At 40.5% G+C, this 18,847-nt stretch overlaps 2 protein-coding genes and 1 long non-coding RNA gene across 18 annotated transcripts in view; 2 read left to right on the top strand and 1 right to left on the bottom strand.

Moving 5' to 3' along the window:
* LOC122458405 overlaps positions 1 to 3,713 on the top strand; it is a 15,501-nt gene extending 11,788 nt beyond the window's left edge. The window contains exon 3 of the long non-coding RNA XR_006278449.1: positions 3,541 to 3,713. This is a non-coding gene — a long non-coding RNA (uncharacterized LOC122458405). The remainder of the gene's footprint in view (positions 1 to 3,540) is intronic.
* The window catches only part of PAK1IP1 (PAK1 interacting protein 1), a 19,122-nt gene extending 13,562 nt beyond the window's left edge, over positions 1 to 5,560 (bottom strand). For 2 of the 5 annotated variants that reach the window (XM_043506998.1, XM_043506999.1), the window contains exons 1-6: positions 5,427 to 5,547; positions 3,773 to 3,925; positions 3,104 to 3,266; positions 2,292 to 2,412; positions 2,121 to 2,195; positions 723 to 775 (exon numbers count right to left, since the gene is read on the bottom strand). In XM_043506998.1, the coding sequence (XP_043362933.1) occupies positions 723 to 775; positions 2,121 to 2,195; positions 2,292 to 2,412; positions 3,104 to 3,266; positions 3,773 to 3,925; positions 5,427 to 5,489 (628 nt within the window). In that variant the 5' untranslated portion in view covers positions 5,490 to 5,547. Of the gene's footprint in view, positions 1 to 722; positions 776 to 2,120; positions 2,196 to 2,291; positions 2,413 to 3,103; positions 3,267 to 3,772; positions 3,926 to 5,339; positions 5,395 to 5,426 lie in introns of those variants that run through there. The other 3 variants (XM_043507000.1, XM_038389158.2, XM_043507001.1) reach the window with 2 other exon arrangements.
* C2H6orf52 (chromosome 2 C6orf52 homolog) lies at positions 5,136 to 18,847 on the top strand. Of its 12 annotated transcripts, none has more exons than XM_038389165.2 (10): positions 5,136 to 5,346; positions 7,048 to 7,233; positions 9,989 to 10,058; positions 11,180 to 11,256; positions 11,362 to 11,498; positions 12,188 to 12,319; positions 13,368 to 13,487; positions 16,245 to 16,437; positions 17,291 to 17,336; positions 18,453 to 18,847. In XM_038389165.2, exons 4-10 carry the CDS (start codon positions 11,227 to 11,229, stop codon positions 18,587 to 18,589), a joined length of 795 nt encoding a protein of 264 aa, XP_038245093.1. In that variant the 5' UTR covers positions 5,136 to 5,346; positions 7,048 to 7,233; positions 9,989 to 10,058; positions 11,180 to 11,226; the 3' UTR covers positions 18,590 to 18,847. The 12 variants fall into 12 exon arrangements, with proteins under 12 accessions (XP_038245093.1, XP_038245090.1, XP_043362937.1 ...); XM_038389162.2 differs by having other exon boundaries at positions 5,311 to 5,346; positions 11,359 to 11,498; XM_043507002.1 differs by lacking the exon at positions 5,136 to 5,346 and adding an exon at positions 5,569 to 5,707 and having other exon boundaries at positions 11,359 to 11,498.

Genomic DNA, 18,847 nt, shown 5'->3' with positions numbered 1-18,847 from the left:
AGGATAGGGGATTATATTACCACTCGGAAGGGGAAATCATATCAAATCTTCATATTTACTGGAATAAATCTAGTAGTAGCAAAAACAGATTTTTAAAAACATTGTTAGGTCCCAAAATTTAGGGTTTTGTAAAAACAAGCTTTTACAAAACCCCACCAAAAATCCATGTTCCAAAGAACTAAAAACAGATACTTCCAATAAAGAGTTATATTTTAAAACAAACATTTTTCTGTAGTCTTTGCAACCCAAATTCATATTAGTGCATAAGTATCTAAAAGTGAAAATCTTTAGAAACTGTCCAGTCTATTTTTAATGTCCAAGCTGAAATAAATGCAGAAAGTAAACAAGTAACACAAATATTACTACTACCACTAACAGAATAAATAGCAAACTATTTTAATTTTTCAGTTTTGATAATCTAAAGTGTTATAATTAAAAGAGGTACAGAAAAAAAAAAGATTTTTAGCCTTATTTCTTTGAGGAAAGAAATAAGATTTCTGCTGTAGTATTACTATAGACTGTCCATTGCAATTTCCGTATTCAGGACATGTGCCTTTGATCTTTAGTAAAAGGTAGAGCAGACAGAATTAATTAAAAAGTCAAACATTTGCAAGTCAAAGGCTACCCTAGTGTACCTTTTAAACAGATATGCATATACACAAAAGGAACTTATCTAATTTTAGTTTTAGTAAATATTTTGCGGATTAGATTGACACACTCACTTTGCTTCAGATTTTTGATGAAGGCAGATCGTCCTTCTACAAGATTCCATGTTCTGTAAAATACCAAAAAGGGATTGAACATGCATCACTTAAAATAGCACAGAGAAACTAAAGTACTATTTACTAACCATTGGTAAGGCTATGTTTTAGTCATAGGTATTTTTAGCAAAAATGTCATGGACAGGTCACGGACAGTAAACAAAAATTAATGGCCTGACTTGTCCATGACTTGTATTTTATATCCCTGACTAAATCTTGGGTGCTCGGGGGGGGGGGGGGGTCTTCGGGGGCACCGCGGGTGCTCTGGGACTGGTGCTGGTGTTTGGGGGAGAGGGGGGTGGGAGCAGCATGTGGCCAGGGACCCCGTTCACACAGCCTGGGACCACTGCTGGTGCTCAGGGGAGGGTAGGGAAAGGAGGGGCAGCACAGCCCGGGACTGCCGCTGGTGTGCAACAGGGCAGGGGGAGGGGGTGACAGCATGTGCCCGGGACTGCCGCTGGCACTGTTCTTTAAAAGAATATTTTAAAGAACATTCTTAAATGCTTCTTTAAATGCTGTTGCTATTTTTAAAAATTAACAGTCTGCACTCCCGTCTAGAGCAGGCCATCCAGTCCTCCTCCCAGCACCAATCTCTTAGCTTTGTATTCTTCCCTGAAAGGTTGGCACTTGTTCCACATGCAACTGACATCACTCGAGGCTAACAGAAGACGTCAATCTAGCAGTTTGATAAAGGTGGGCTTCCCTACTCCTTTGGGTTAAAAGGCCAGGTTTGAATACTACAGAGTCAACAGGATGAATATTAACTCTTTAATATTTCAATGGAGCTAAGAGGAAATTTCCAAGTGCTAGGTACAGCTACACTATAGAAACTTCACAAGTATAGCTATATTACCGTAACTATGTCGGCATGACCCCCTAGTATTGATGCAGACTAGATTGATGGAACGCCTCCTCCCTGAATGATGTTTGCTACGTTGACGGAAGCCCTCTTCCATCAACATAGCTGCATCTACGCTGGGGGTTAGGTTGGCATAGCTAAATTGGGCAGAGGTGTGTGGTTTTTTTTAAAATCCCTGACTGACATAGCTATGATGACCTAATTTAAATGTAGGCGAAGGCACAGAGGTACTCCATCTAGATTCTAGAGTGAACCTTATCCCAACCATAATCTCTGCCTAGTATAAAACAAAGTAAAATTAAAAGGTACATATTGATAGACTAGGAATCCTGCAAGTGTGAAAAAATACACTGTCACATAGGTTAACTGACAGCAGCATCACAGATGCTTCCCTGATCCTTGCTTCACAGTCTAGCCCCAATGTATAATCCTTGCTTATAATTCAATGAGATAATTTAGTAAATTTCACTAAATAAGATTTTCAGCCAGTTTTGACTCACCTTAATGTTTTGTCTGTTCCTACTGACAAAGCTAATTTTCCAGAAGGGTGAATAGAAAGAGATGTCACATGCCCCCTAATAAAGTCAACAACAACAAAAAGTTAATCATGTATTTTCTTTATCACATAAATAACCAAAAATATCTAAAAAGAAGCAGTTCAGAAGACTCACTTATGTGCTTTAATGGATTTCAGACATTCCCATCTCTTTGTGTCCCAAATACAAATTAATCCATCTTCTGCTGCACTTAATAAGTATGCATTCCCATAGAACTCCAGGCAAGTTATCGTGCCTAGAGATCAAGATCAGCACTATTAATCTACATTATGACATCTTGAATAAAAATACTACACAAAAATAGTTTTATATAAAACGTCAAGATATTCACTTAAAGACATGCTAATATTTTAAAACTTAATTGCATAATTTCCAATAAAGTCACACACATGAAATTGTATTTTGAAGTGCAAAATGAAAGTCACTTAAATTGTTTTCATTTTGCATCACACCTATAACACAGATACCTTTTTACAGAATACATGTCTAGGATTTACAACATTGTAAGTACACCTCATACATTATTTGCAAGAATAATGCATGCACAAAACATGCAGCAATACCTCTGTATCTGTGAAAGAACAGACTGCTTCTAGCATCCAAACATGCCAGCCTTTTGTTCTACTTGTTAGATGAAACCTGGCTTACTTACTACATATTTCTTCATAAAAATAAGTTTAACTACCATATTTAAATCACTGATTCCTCTCTCTTGTCCTTGTCTGTAGTAGCATACAATTTTGAATTGTCTGATCCCTCACTCTCTAAAGTAAGTCACATTTATTTATATGCATTTGATAATTCCTTAATCCATTTCAAATGTATCTCAACTGAGGCACCATTAAAAATTGACAGTTCTCTGTTACAGAAACACACCCATTAGTAAATCATGTAATTAATACCTCTAAAAAGAAAAGTTCTCTTACCATTATGATGAAGCAATGCCCCATGTTCTATCTTCTTTTTCATGTCATATATTTGGATTGTTTCATCTCTGCTACCAGTTACTACATATCTGTTATTCACAGCTACTGCTGATAATGAGGCAGTGTGGGCATGATGGGTAAAGTCAGGGATAGGCATCCAGTTCTGAAAACAAAATATAAAATGAATCTTTTTTGAAACATAACCAGTGTGATATGTTCTAACTTGTCTATGATCAGATTATCAATATCATAGTACAATAGCAAAAACTAGCCATGCTCATTTTGCCAAACATACAAAAACATTCTATTCTGTTACATATCTAATGGGAACCTGTGAAGGAAGTTTCCTAGTGGTCACTGTGTGACTAGACCATCAACCTAACAAGTCAGACGTATTGCTCTAAAGAAGCAACGAACTCAGAATACCAAGGAGGAAGCAGCAGAATATACTAAGCTTTTGGCCAAGAGAATAAAGGAGGCCAAGGAAAAACGCCAGGAGCAGATAGCCAAGAGACGACGACTGTCCTCATTGAGGGCCTCTACATCTAAATCTGAGTCAAGCCAAAAGTAAAATATGTAAATGATTAAGAAAATAAATCTTTTATGGTGACCAAAAAAAAAAAAAAAAACCAACAAAAAACCACAACCTCTCCACTCTCCAGAGCTTCCCTTGTGACTGGTGATGGGGATGGATTGGTGCTGTGTGGAAAGAGGTTCTATGGCTTCCAGAAGAAAGAGACAAGTCGAGGCTTTTAGGAAAATCCAAGCCAGTCCTCCCCTTTCTCCTTCAGCACTTTGGCAATGACTGCCTAGGAAGGAGTACTGCGGAAAGGAATCTAGGGGTTATTTAGTGGATCACAAGCTAAATGAGAGACAACAGTAACACTGTTGCAAAAAAAGCAAACATCATTCTGGGATGTATCAGCAGGACTGTTGTAAGCAAGACATTAGAAGTGATTCTTCCAATCTACTTGGTGTTGATAACACCTCAACTGGAGTACTGTGTCCAGTTCCAGGAGATACATTTCAGGAAAAAAGTGGACAAATTGGAAGAATTCCAGCGGAGAATAACAAACATTATTAAAGGTCTAAAAAAACGTGACCTCTGAGGAAAGATTGGAAAAACTGGGTTTGTTTAGTTTGGAGAAAAGAAGACTGGGGGGAAGCGGGGATGACAACAGTTTTCAAATATATAAAAGATTGTTACAAGGAGGAGGTGAAAAATTGTTCTCCTTAACCTCTGAGGATAGGACAAGAAGCCTTGGGCTTAAATTGTAGCAAGGGAGATTTAGGCTGGACATTAAGAAAAACAGGAGGTTGTGGGATCTTTATCAATGGAGGTTTTTAAGAACAGGTTAGCCAAACACCTGTTGGGAATGGTCTAGTTATTACTTTGTCCTGCCATGAGTGCAGAGAACAGGACAAGCTGACATACTGAGGGCCCTTCCAATCCTACACTTCTATGATTCTATATTCTTGACATTCCCCTCTCAACCCTTACTATGCAGCCCTGATGCTTCCCTGGGTAGCAGAAGTAGAGGTGATAAATTGTGGAACTAATGTGCCATTAGCTGCAATCACACAGTTTATTCTGCAGGTATATTCCACCCTGCTGTGCCTGTCTTTTCTCGCTAGGGTGTAAACGCTTCAGAACACAGACCATCTAGTGTTCTATGTCTGGGCAATGCCCAGTAAAACAGAGCCCCATTCTGGGTTGGTTGTTGGGCATTAAGGACCACAATAAAGGTACTAAATAATAATCATAACAAGTGTGGCGCTCTGTGCCCCTCTAGAGGTAGCTGGGCCAAAGAGAGCGTGGCTATGCCTATTGCAGCCGGGTAACTCGGGCTGCAAAGGCTCCCGCTTTTAGAGCCCCGCAGGGGACAAGGCCCCCGGGCGTGCGGAGTCGCACCAGCATGTGGCTGGGCCCGGGGGCAGGGAGGGCTGGCAAGGAGCTGGCGGCGGGCAGCGAGAGCGAGGCGCAGTGTTGGCTGCCTGTAGCGTGCACCTGGCAGGGCTCCCGGCATCCCCTGCTGCAAGCCCGGGCGCCGATCAGATCAGCTGCGCGCGGCCCCGCTCGCAGCTCGCTCCAAGCGCTCACCGCCCCGGCTGCGGCCACGAGCGCCCAGCAGGGGGAACCCAGCGGCGTCGCGGGCGCGCGGAACCACCCTGCTTAAAGCCCGCCTGGAGGCGGGCAGCGTCAGGCAGGCAGGCGGGCGGGCGCGCGCACACCCACCCCTGGGGTAAGTTACTGGGAGACCCGGGGGGACTGGAGGGCCACCAGCAGCAGCTACTGCCGCTGCCGCCGCCCCGGTGCCCTTACCTCCCGCGGCCGCACCGCGAACCCGAAAAGAATCTGCTCGTAACAGCCGCCGACTAGCTCCATCTCCCCGGCGCGACCCGGGTCCTCCTTCCCCCACGCTCGGAGGCGACGGCTGGGGTCCTTCAAGCCACCCGTCGCAGAGGCTGGCCACGCACTGCCTGAGCCGGAATTGACAACGCCCGGACACCCCCGAGCCCGAGGCCCACCCCTCGGGTTTCCTAGCCGGGGTGTATCCCTTGGAGTCCCCGAGTCGGATAGGGAGTGCGCGGGCTGTGGGCGCGGTAGGGCCCTGGGGTTGGGGTAACAGGCGTCGCTGGGGCCAGCTCAGCGTGAGGTCCCGGGCGGGGGCGGAAGTAGGACCCGTAGTGCTCCTTATGGCGACGCCGTGGATGGGAGACGTTAGTGCCGGGACCGGGTCGTGGAGGGGGGCGGGGAGCTCGCGAGCGGGGGGGGGGCTTCTCTCGCGCACTCCCAGGATTATCGCCCCCGCCCCCCCGCATGGGGATGTGGGTCTGCCTTTCCCCGGGGCCTTTCCTGGAGCCGCCCCTCCCCCTCTCCTGGCGGGCGGCTCCCCCCATGGCAGCTCCGTTCTCAGCCCCGCCCGCTGACCCCACCCCTGGGAGGCCGGGGGGAGTCACCGGGGGAATCCGCCCGTGGGACCGTTGCGGGTCGGGTCACTGCCCTCGGGGTCAAACGGCCGCCCGGGGTCAGTGGGTGGAAAAAATCCCCCCCCCCCCTTCACTGACCCTTTCAACGCTTCTGCCCGGGGCTCTCTGCGCCTTGGCCACGCCGCACAAATCCCGTCACACGCACACCACAGGCAGCGGCTTCCCCGCCCCTCCCCCCTGCTCTACCCAGCCCCACTGAGCCTCGCCCAAGCACCCACCCCTACACATCCCGAGCGCGACCCCTCTGTTTTACTGTCTAGTGACGTACAGCTTCGAGGTCTTAAACGTGCCTCTGGATATTTGATTCATTGGCCACGGTTTTTCCATTTTACTATAAAATCGGAGAAAAGAATTGGCATTAAGGATATTTATGCAACATTAATCTCATAATGGTCGGGTTTTTTTTTTTTTTAAATGGTCATATTTTTAAAAATCTTTCCTTCATGCTACTGCCTGAAAAAGTTAGGCCTGGTCTACACTAGAAAAGTTTTACTGATAAGACTGTCAGCGGGTGTGATTTTCCACCTGTACAGCTATAAGCCATATTGTGGGTGCAGTTAGATATGTATAAAAGTACTTTATACTGGTATAGCTTATTTTGCTTCCCAACCCAGAATAAGTTATACTAGTCTATGCATTTTGATACAAATATAATTACATTCACCCTATGATATTTTTGATATTTTAACTACATGAGTATAATTTAAAGAGACAAAACTTTCAGGTATATACAAGCCCTTATGTGCATGCTTAAAGTTAAACGTGAGTAGTCCCATTGAGTAGCCCTATTGGAGTCAAATACTTGAAGTTAAGCATGCAAGTCTTTCCAGGATTGGGACCTTAATAACTAAATGGTAAATTACCTATGTAGCTAATGTTACTATGAATAAATGACGTATCCTATTAATGTGCATACCTCTAACTTTTTTTTTAAAAATTTGTTTGAATTGCAGTGAAAAGATCAAATGACAACTATCAAGCTCAGAGAATAAAATACCAAAATTATTGTTTCATATAGAAGACCATGATAACTGTGATCAAGATATTATTGCATCACTTTTTTTTCTGATACAATTTTTCTGCGGTCAAATTGCTTTTTTTATTGTGCTGCAGCTTGAATTAAATGTGCACACAGAGTGGTAAGTCCAAAAACAAACAGCATAAATGGTCAAAAGTAAATTGGACAGCTTTTAATCTAAAGGCCTACTATTAGAACTTTTCTTTATTTTATTTTTTTATACAAAAGTGAAATTTTGTTGGCTCTGTCTCTTTAAATAGCAGGACTATAGTAAAACCTTGCTGATGTACATTTTGCTAATCTGTGCATTTCATAATTTGTGCAAAATGACATCCATCTGTATCAGAAAAGAGTTAATAGTAGAGTGCTGTTGTAAAGTCTCCCATATTGTTAAAAAATTAATTGCTGAAATTCAAAGTGAAGTGCTGCTCTTGAAAAGATTAAAGCAGTGGTCTCCAACCTTTATATGCCCAAGATCACTTTTTGAATTTAAGCGCAACCCATGATCCACCCCTTCCCCAGGCCCCGCCCTGCTCGCTCCATCCCCTGCCCCCCCCATTTGCTCACTCTCCCTTGCCTTGACTCACTTTAACTGGGCAGGGATTTGGGGTTCAGGAGGGGGAGCGGGCTCTGGGCTGGGGCCAAGGGGTTCACAGTGTGGGAGAGGGCTCTGGGCTGAGTGTGGGGCAGAGGGTTGGGGTGCAAGCTCTAGGAGGGAGTTTAGGTGCAGGAGGGGGTATGGGGTGCTGGCTCTGGGAGGGAGGTCAGGGCTGGATCTGGGATTGGGGTGTAGGATGAGTTTGGGGTGCCGGCTTCAGGAGGGGATTGCGGTGCGTCCTCCCACAGGGAAGCACTTACCGTGGGTGGCTCCTGGTTTTGAGGTGCAGCAAGGTTAAGGCAGGGTTCCTGCCTGCCTCGGCCCCATGCTGCTCCCAGAAGGGGCCAATGCGCTCCTGTAGCCCATGGAGGGGGAGGCCAGAGGGCATGTAGCTCTGAGCGCTGTGCCTCTCTGCCAACACCGCCCCCTCGGCTCCCATTGTCCCCAGTTCCCCATTCCCGGCCAATGGGAGCTGTGGCGGCAGTGCTTGCAGGCAGGAGCATTGCACAGAGACCCCTGACACCCCCTCCTCCCCCCCCAAAAAAAAGGAACCGTGGGGATGTGCTGGCCGCTTCTGGAAGCGTGTGGGACCAAGGCTTGCTCCCTGCCTGCCTACCAGCAGCCCCCCAACACCACCAGAGATCGTGATCGACTGGAGGAGTCCCCAGGATAGACCAGTCGATTGTGATTGACCGGTTGGTGACTACTGGATTAAAGCATGTGAATGACTATTCACATGAATAGTCCCACTGAAGTCAGTGGGATTACTCACCTATTACAAAGTTATGTGTGTGTTTAAGGGCTTGTCTACACATGAAAATAATTTGCCTTAAGGCAGATTGTGAATTTAAAGCACACTTGCTGTTCCTGAATAACTCCATATGTAGACAAGCTAAGTCTTCACAGTACCAGGATTTTTAACAGTTTTCAAACTGAGTTACTATTGTGATTTACTAAATTTGCAATAGTTCCCATAGTCATTAGAATGAAAAATATACTATCTATTTTGCCACTTAGATCCCACTTTAGGGTAATATGTTACAAAATCTGTTATGTGGAATAATACGGGGTGAAATTTCATCAGGCAAGCATTTTATTAAAATGTACAAAGTATTAAATGTAAAACTCATTTGCAATGGTGTAACAGTTTAAAAAAATTGTTGTGAGGGAAAGTGCTGTGTGCAGTGATGTGCTCTTATCCCTAACATTGTTTGACTAGTGAGGTGATTTAAAAGAAAATACACGGTGAATAGCTATTTCAGATTTTCCTTAAAAATTGTGTAGAGCAAGTGAGTGAGCTAAGGGGAAAAGGTATTAAAACTAATGAAATAACTGCACAAAGCTGTAGCCTTAGCATGGGCCTTTGGCCGCTATTGTAATACAAATAACGAGAGGCTAAATTCAAAGGTGCTAAAGGGCTATGTAAGTTACAAGTCAGTAAGAGGGTGAAATTTATATACCAAGCTGGCAGAAGGGGGGTAGTTAGAAAAGATACAGGAGGGCAAAATTCTTCCTCTGCTTTACTTTATACTGTCTTGTTTCTTTTACTGCTACAGGTGCCTCTTCCATATGTGCCACTATGCACACTCTTACTGATTTGTAACTTACACCACCAACCAAGGCCCTTTGAATTTGGCCCAAAGAGAGGAAGAACCAAGAAAACCTCAAAGGCCCATAAAAATGAGCTAGCTATCTTTTTAAGCTTTTGGATAATAGATCTTTCCTCACTTCTAAGCTGACCTTGTATCCCCCACCAACCAAACACATGTTTAAAATAATAATAGGGTGTGGGCCATATATATATATATATATATATATATATATATATATATATATATATATATATATATATATATATATATATGGAAAACCTTTTCCTTGAGGCAGTAGTGGAATAAGAACAAAAACTCACAACTGTCCTCTAGAATAGAGAGGTTGAAAGATAATTACTGGTCTTGGTGAATAGAAAGGATATGTGTGGTCATTCTAGGTTATCCCCAAGTCAAGCTGTATCATGATATGATGCAATGATGATTTGATCCACAAATAATCAATGGTTGCCGATAGCAGTGGTCTGCATAAGTGTATTAAGGTGAGGCTTTTGCAATGCAAGTCTGAGCTCTGGAACCTTTCAAAATTCCTCAAGTTAAATCCCTTAAATCTGATTTAAGAGAAAGTGAACAAGTTCTTAGCTGTGCAGCAACAATTTTTTTTAGTTAAGTTGAATTACATTTCATAAAAGCTTCTCCTCTCCTCCTCCCCTTTTTTCTTTAAATAGAGGATCAGAATAAATTGTGAAGCAGTGCAGCATTCCTTGTGAAGAAAACTTCTGAACAGTGGCAAACCAGGTAAGATCATCTGGTGAGAACAAGTCCAGGTCCACAGTGCTTAGGAGGGATACTAAACCATATCCAGAATTCTTAGCAAATATAAAACTAAAATAGTTTCTCTGATTAGGTGGATTCTAGCCCTGTGCTTCCTTCAGGTAATTTGCTAATTAATTACTCTCCCCTACTCTGGAAACCTAATTATATCAACTGAAGCAGGTTGGGGGACCTGACATGAAGCATTAGACTTCCCATTGTTTAAAAGTGAGGAGGGGCTTGCCTGTAACACTCTCTGAGCAGGATATATGCAAGCACCTACACAGACATTAATGTTCTACTTCTAGTAAGTAATATTTATTGATAAATACCAAATGTATTAACTCTTGGAGCCCTAAGGATGAGAATCCTCATTCTTAAGATTCTAAGGTGAGGAACGTGACCTGCATTAACTCTACCATCATCTCTCTCCTTCTCTTTTCTTTGTAGTTGCCCTACCTCCTTCCTCTTTTTTGAGTGAGGCATGCTTTGTGCCTGTTTCTTCTTTGCCCTGCATCTGGGCATGAGTTCCCCTGGGCTCCAAACTAGAGTCTATCTGTTCCTCGCCTGCTTTCCCCTTGCATCCCATCTACCAACCTCCTCTTGGTTTTTGGCCTGAGCGAGTGACTGACAACTAGCTGTGAGGAGAGGTGTCTCACTGCTGCAGGAAGGGAAAAGCTTCCAGCAAAAGGGAAGCAGGGCCAATTGAGGCTCATTTTAGGCAAGAGTGATGACCTAGCTGTGCCTTTCAGTCACCCAAAAAAATGCTACTAGAGTGCTCTAGCACAGTGTTTCTCAACCTTTTTAAATGCCAGCGACCAGCTTGGTGCTTTCCTAAACTGTGTCAGGAAGATTTCAGGAACTAGCGCTGGTCCACAGACCGGTCGTTGAGAAACATTGCTCTAGCAAGTCTTACAGAACACTTAGGTGCAGTCCGGTCCTTAAAGTGATTAACATTTAGGATTGGCCAGTATCTAAAGGATAACTGCTTTATTTTATTTTATTTTTTTTAATTCCAAGAGGAAGCTTTCAATCCTTTAGCCAGCTTGACAAGTCAGGGGAATATGGCTGTTCATACAATCCTTTGGCTCTGTTATTTTTGCCAGGCATTTTCCCCAGAGGCTGCTTTCCCTCATGGGAGGCGGAGGGAGAGATGGGACCCCAGGCTTCTTTCAAGGGCAAGGTGAATATGGGGAAATCACCTGTGGTGATGGGGAGTGGGTGGGAGGAATTTAAATGAGACTAAGTACTATAAAGCTTTTTTTTTTTTTTTTTTTCATCCCAGCAGGATACAATGGGAAAGCACAAAAGAGAGTCCCTACAAACCTATAGCTGGTGGAGAGGACCACAGAAAAAACGAAAGAAAAAGAACAAAATAAAAGCAGGAAGAACAGACTATGTTAGTGTTGTTAATCTTCCAATCAGGTAAACTCTTGAAACAGACCAAAAGAACAAGCCCCTGTCCATAATAATCCATTTAAATCAATAGTGAACACTGAATGAATACTCTGAGATTCTTAAATGGAGGTTCTTATGTAAGTGCCAAGTATTGTTTATGCTAGTATATTTTGTAAAAGTAAGTCTTTGTAATGAGATTTCATTACACCACTCTGCTATTAAATCTTTGCTGAAATGTGAGTGACACCAATAGCGTATATTTTTGGGGTTATCTTTGTACTTAGTACTTTGAGATCCATAAACTATGCATTTATTCATTTGTTACTGGTATTTTTATCACTCCTCTTTCCTCTTAATTAAGACATAGTAAAATCCAATCAGTTTTCTTTTTTAAAAAAAAAAAAAAAGTGGATTGACTTGGACATCTGCTCTCTCTCAAAGTAGAAGTAAAGCCTGTTTAGCTAGAGCAGTAGGCTGGACTCATCTTTGAGCATATTGCGCCACAGTGGTTGTACAGTACTACAAGATTTGGACCGATCCTGCAAATGTGTATGCTGCCAAGTACAATGATCACTACAGTATGTAGTGCTATAGAAGACCATGGTGTTTGCAGGATTAATCCCATAGTTATATGCAATAACTTAATAGCTTTCTGAGCAGTCTCTTAAGATTTCAATATTCTTGCAATCTAATTAGTTCTTTTCAATCCTTTTTAGACCAGATTTCTCAATAGTTGTAGGAGAGCTAACTCCTGAAGTGGATGATTTTCAACTCTATGATTATTTTGTGAAAAGGTATCCTACATGCATTGACTGCAAAATAGCCACAGACCTATTGGGATACTCCAGGTAATTTTTACACAATCAAAATGCTGCTGATAAAAGGACTGTAGACTGTTATTTGCAAACCACTTGGTCAAACTTAAATCTGAATCGTGTTTCTGTGTGTGGTTTTTTTTTTTTTTTGTTTTTTTTTTTTTTTTCCCCAAAGCAAAGAGAAGGTAGAACAGAGGTTAGAGTCTATAAACAAAGCAGTATTAGAGGAAAATCCCTTGGGCGATTTCAAGTCTTTGTCTGGATTGGGCACATAATAGGCTAAATTGTGATTTCACTAGGCACATATTTGCATACCAGAAAATGTACCTGGGGAGGCAAAAGAGATATACATTGAATTAATGGGGCTCTGCTCATGCCCAGCAGTGCTCCTACGCATAATCAAGTGCGGAACTGAGGGCTAAGAATTATCCCCATTTGTTGGATGGGGAAAGTAGACAAGGGGCCACATAAACTGAAGTCAGTGAAGTTGAACCTGCTTATACCAGTAGCAAAAAGGGCCCAAAGAGTTTGTGACTTGCCCAAGGCCACCCAATGAATCAGTGGCAGGACTGGGACTACAACTCTTTGTTGCTGGTTCTCTATTAAGATCACAGTACGCTTTGGGGGCAAGAAACACAAAATTACGGAGAAAGTGAACTTTTTCTTCTTAAAAAGGCTAAGTACTGTAAATTGATAGCTCTTCGTTAACACTAATTGAGGATGTGGGTAAATCAGTTGCCATATAATCCATTAATATGATACACAGGTAACTATGTTATTTTTAATTAATTCTTTTGTTGAGAACCACCATTAAAATAAACTTGCTCTATTAGTCTGACTGCAGTCAGCTGTCAGTATTTGCTTTTTGACACAAGTTTGAGCTCTGAGAGAAAGCATTTAGCATGGGTGTTTAAAAACAAACAAAACAAAAAAGGTAGAAAGCAAATATGTACTGTAAGCCATAGTAGCTACAATGCTAAATAAGAGGTTTGTCTGCAGAAGACAACACTAAACTTATTAACTCTGTTATAATGCTGTGTATACTGGAATTACTAAAATCTCTACATTTTGGAATTTGCAGGGGGTATGGCTTTGTCAGATTTGGTGAACAAGGTGATCAGATGAGAGCATTGCAAGACTGCCAAAATGCACCAGGTCTAGGTGGAAAACGAATCCGACTGAGTATAGGAATTTCTAAAAGGTAATGAATCAGTCTTGTATTGATACAGGAATTAAAAGTAGTTATTAAACACTGGTAGCTTCACCTTGTCAAACCATATCTCATCTACTGTAATGGTGGTGTCATCCCATATTTCATGATATAAAGGATCTAGTTTTGCATTTCTTCTATTTAATGCTCCTTCATCTGCTTTTTCTGTCTGCTAACCATGAGGTATCTAGAGCCTGGCCAGAATTCCAGGGTAAATTTTTTCAAAAGCACCTAAGTGAGCATGTGCTTAACTTTACTACTGTGAGTAGTCCCCCTGGCTATTCATAATAGCAAAGTTAAGCACATCATAAGTTATTTCAGGATCAGGGCCTTAGGAAGTAAATAAAGATTTTTCCAATGAAAATAGTACAGGGTTTATTTTACAGTGATCTGGTGAAGTGAGGGAGCACTCTTAAACAGGGAGAACAACAACAACAACAAAAGTCTATAGTACAAAAGCCAAAATCAGATCCCAAATGCGATATACAGAAAATACACCAATTTCCATCAATGTTCTTTGCTCTCCAAGGATTCCTGACTTTGAAGCTCTTAACATGCAAGTGAGGACTGTGAATCACTCTTAAAAGGTTCCTTGTTCTGCCTCCTAAACTCTTAAGCACTTTTTGAGGCAATCCCCGCTTTTACCAGTTAGGTTTGGGTAGGTTGATATCAAATTGACATACTCTCTCTCATCCGGTACATGGGTGAAATAGCATGTAACAAAGAGGAGGAAAGCTCCTAAACATACATAAATTATCTCGCCTTATATCCCTGTTAATCCGTGGGAAATATCCAAAAATGAAGCTCCCTTTTCTCTTGGGTATACCCAGACCTTGTAAATATTACCTCTTTCCCTTTAAAGGAGATAAATCTTCTAATTCAAGTTGGTACTACCCAAAGCTGGTCTGAGAGCTAGATACCATTGTCTTCAAACTGTCAGGTTATGAACAGGTTTCAGAGTAGCATCCGTGTTAGTCTGTATTCGCAAAAAAGAAAAGGAGTACATGTGGCACCTAAGAGACTAACAAATTTATTTGAGCATAAGCTTTCGTGAGCTACAGCTCACTTCATCCGATGAAGTGAGCTGTAGCTCACGAAAGCTTATGCTCAAATAAATTTGTTAGTCTCTTAGGTTATGAACAAAATGTCTTTTTCTCCTTTTTGGTGATCCTGTGAAACGGGGGTATGTTTGTCTTTCACATTCCAAAACAGGATCAATGTTGCATACTTAAAAAAAAAAAAAAACTCTTTATTGTTGGAAGTTTTTGAAAGGACATTATAATGTCTGTCTTTGCTAATTTTGTCCTTGTCCATTTGGTAAAAATGACTTGATTCCTGTATATAAAACTGAGAAAAGATAACTTGGTTCAGTTTGTTTATGTATCATCCTATTCTCTTGTTACACTAGTAACTGTCATTAAAGTGTGGGTGCAGCTTTCATGACAAAGGCACTTATGTGTAGGTCCTATAGTGATTTATATTTCTAGTTTAGTAATGACAGACTAGTTGACTTCTGTGCCTTTGTGTTTAAAAAAAATAATAATAATAATTAAAATCTGGAAGACATTACCCAGGAGACATTTAATCTGTTTCAAATTTAGGTTTTAAACTAGAGGTTTTACTTTATTTTGGTTTATTTTAGTTTTGCTTTCTTGGTTAAGGTGCAGACTGTACAACTGGCTTTTCTGTGTCTGTGTAGAGAACTATGAAAATAAATGGGGGCCCTACAAGTACAGGAGTCTGCCTGCACAGGGCCACATTTAGAATTGGGTATTAAATATGGAAAATCTGATATGTCTCTGGAATGTGCAATAAGTCCATCTGACTTCATTGTATAGTATATAATGATGAATGAGTATCAGATGAATCTAAAATAGGGAGTTTTCTAATTTTTCTGAAGAAAAATTTGTCAAACTATTTTACATTTCTTCCTTCATTCTATTAGTAAATGAATCAGGCTCCTTTTTAGAGTTTGTGCTTTTGCTACTTATTCCCCACTTCTGACTTCATAAATTGTTGTGGCAATGATTGTTACAAACAAGATTATAACTTCAGATGGGCAATAAACACTGGCAGCTGCTGAATGCCAGACCAGTCTCCATGCAAAACAAGTTCAGACAGAGTGTGTGTATGTGTGTGTGGGGGGGGGGGGGGAATGTGAGGTGGGTGTTTTTTCTTTTGTTTTAAAGAAATAAAATCCCAGAAGTTTCAGATGCTCCTTAAAATGTAATCTGGTATCTCTCTTTTTGGGATTTTTTTTTTTTTTTTTTCCCCCCCCCCCCGGAACAAAGATTTAGTAATTAGCCAAGCAAAACATAAAGGACTAAATAAAAAAGAATGTAGCTTTAAAGCAGCTGTACTTGATAGCTGTCTGACAAGTACTACTTAACCAATTTATAGCAGAGCACTAGACTTTAGCTGCAGAAACTGTGTTTATGCTGACACAAACTTAAACCTAAAGTAAATGGATAAAAGTAGTAATAGTTTCATGGATTTGGATTTTACCCAGGATAGTAATTACTATTGGTATTGGCAGAGGTGAGACCATTTACTTCTGTATAAACACAGATGAAAAAGCACTGTGCAGTGATTTTCCTCACTCTTTCATTTCTGGCAGCTTTTTCAGAGAAATGTTCACCTTCATAATTTGATGTACAAAGACTTACTAAATTGTTTAATTTTAAACTAAAATCAGTTTACATCCAGTTCTTAAATTCTAATTATAAATTTTTAAATATTTTTTTTTAGAATGAAAGCAGAATTCCAGCGGTATCAGTCCTATAACTATAATGATTATTATCAAGATTATCAGAACTACTACTCACAGTGGGGTTATGATCCTTATGCTGATTACAACTATAGCTATCCTTCCTATGACAACATGCAAGCTGTTGGAGATTCTGTTATAGGAGACTCAATTCTGACTCCAGCTGTATTTGAGGTATTGATGTTACTGAATTTACATTGAAGATAAGTTCTTCCCAAAATCTTAAATTACATAATTAACTTAATAATTTGTAACAGAGTTGTATGTCATTTCCCCCCTTTGGTTTTAATATGGAAACCATGCTTAAATCCTATGATAATGTGTAAAATAAGGACTAAATGGCAGTCTGAATATCCAAGCCTTAATATGATAAACTTTTCTAGTATTAGACCTCTATAATCCTCTAAATGTGTACCTTTTGTTCTTGCATTATTTTATTTATTTGCCAAATGTGATTCTGACAACATTATCTGTGTGTAATTTTTTTTATCCTAATAAGTCTGTCCACAATGCACATAGTTTAATTCTCTAGTTGTTCTAAGCCAGTGGTTCTCAAAGTTTTTGTACTGGTGACCCCTTTCACATAGCAAGCCTCTGAGTGCAATTCCCCCCTTATAAATTAAAAACTCTTGTCTATATATTTAACACCATTATAAATGCTGAAGGCAAAGCAGGGTTTGGGGTGGAGACTGATAGCTTGTGACCCCCAGAAGGGTCCCAACCCCCAGTTTGAGAACCCCCATTCTAAGCCATACTTAACTATAAAATTGCCTTTCTCCTGAATGTCTCTTTTTTAGAAAGAGAATGGCTTGAGATTGAAAAAACCCATTTTTTACAGCTTTTAAAATTTTTTTCTTTTTTTTTTCTTTTTAATGAAGATGCATGAATACATTGAAAATCCTTTTTTTTTTTTTTTTTTTTTTTTTTTCTTTCAGAAAATGGAATGTAAAAATTTCTGGAGAACCTGGAATTGATTAATGATTACACTTCTATAAAACTAACATAGACATATTCTTGTTTGTTTCAGGAGACCCCAACTGTAGCTGAAAGCAATGATGAACTAATAACTGAAGGTAACGCTAATGCTGTCATACTTCCAGATTGTTCGGTCCTAATAATGTCTGGCGTTATAAAATTTCGATACAGAACTGCTGACAAAGTAGTTCATGGAAAAACATCTTTACAAATGTTGCATTTGCATTTTCAAATGAGCTATTCTAAATACTGGCACAGAGGTCAGCAAGTTGGGAATGTAACATAATTTACATTGTATGTAAAATTAGGAGTTTTCAGACTTGGCACTCTTTAAGACAAATGACTTTCTTCTAAGAAATTTTAATTTCTAACTCTGCTAATTTTCATCCATGTGCTATTGTCCATCTCATCATAATTGCTCCAGCTTTTTACAGCCTTGACTCTGCTTTAAAAATATCTCTGTAGAAAACAGGTTTCATAAATCTTTTACAGCATGTTTAATATCAGTACTGCTTAACAGAATCCTGTTCTAAAAAGCAAGAGACATTTGTTATATTTTGTACAGAATTCTTCCCCCTCGTCCCAAACAAAGTGGGATGCCCTACCATTTATCTAACCATAATGGTATGCTAGCTTATGCCAGAGGGCTCTTCCCCTGCTTAAATTGCTGTTTATCATGATTGCCTGTCTGAACCTGACGAAATGTCAGTCTTGCTTTGAACCTAACTCCTTCAGCAACTTTTCACCCTCATGCCTGAGACATAAGTGGTATGTTGGATACTGGGATATTAGGAAAGCATATCCTGGCATGCATTTTCTCTCCTTTTTAAATGTAGGGGTAGTGATATTTCACAAATTTGTAGCGATGGGTGTATAATTTAGATTAATACCTTCAAGTCTGTACAAGTGTGTTTTTTAATATAATTGATTTTTTCACAACGTAGTAATGTAGTCTCCATACTTTAACCCTAAGCAGTAATGTAATGTGTAGGGGTGGTGGGGGACGACAGTTATTTTAAAGTCCCGATTGCAGAGGGGGGTTGTTTTTGTTTTTTTTTGGTGGTGGTTTTTTGAGGTGGAGAGTTTGGTGTAATGAATAACAGTAACCACATGTTACATATGAAGCTCTTGCCATTAATTTTTGTGTGTGTGCCTGTGTAGGTCTTCGGTGCTGGGTCCAATTTTTTTTTTATTTACTGGGTTTATTTTTGCAGATCCACAGCTCCATCTGGATGTTGATGAAATGAACAGGCAATTTATGGAGAGAAGTGAAGAACTCTATGACTCACTCATGAATTGTCATTGGCAGCCTCTGGATACGGTCACCTCTGAAATCCCTAATGCTTTCTAAAAGTGTCTTACATGAATATATAGCATGACCGTTATGACCAAGGTGCTAACATTACATTTCTTCTACATTACTCTAGACCATAAGTTTTAAAGCACAAGGATGGGTTGTTTTGCTAAGCTTTTGACCGCCTTTGTAATTTTTGTTCATCACTCTACTCATGAAGCATCTTGAAATCATGTAAATATTCTAGAAATGTAAAGAGTTGAATAGAATCTCAAGATAGACTTGCTTGTGTAAATAAAACCTCGTTTCTGCAAA

Source organism: Dermochelys coriacea, chromosome 2, assembly GCF_009764565.3.
Source record: "Dermochelys coriacea isolate rDerCor1 chromosome 2, rDerCor1.pri.v4, whole genome shotgun sequence".
Classification (NCBI taxonomy): Eukaryota; Metazoa; Chordata; order Testudines; family Dermochelyidae; genus Dermochelys; species Dermochelys coriacea.
The sequence above is the reverse complement of the archived record's forward strand: the minus strand, read 5'-3'. Positions and strand labels throughout refer to the sequence as shown.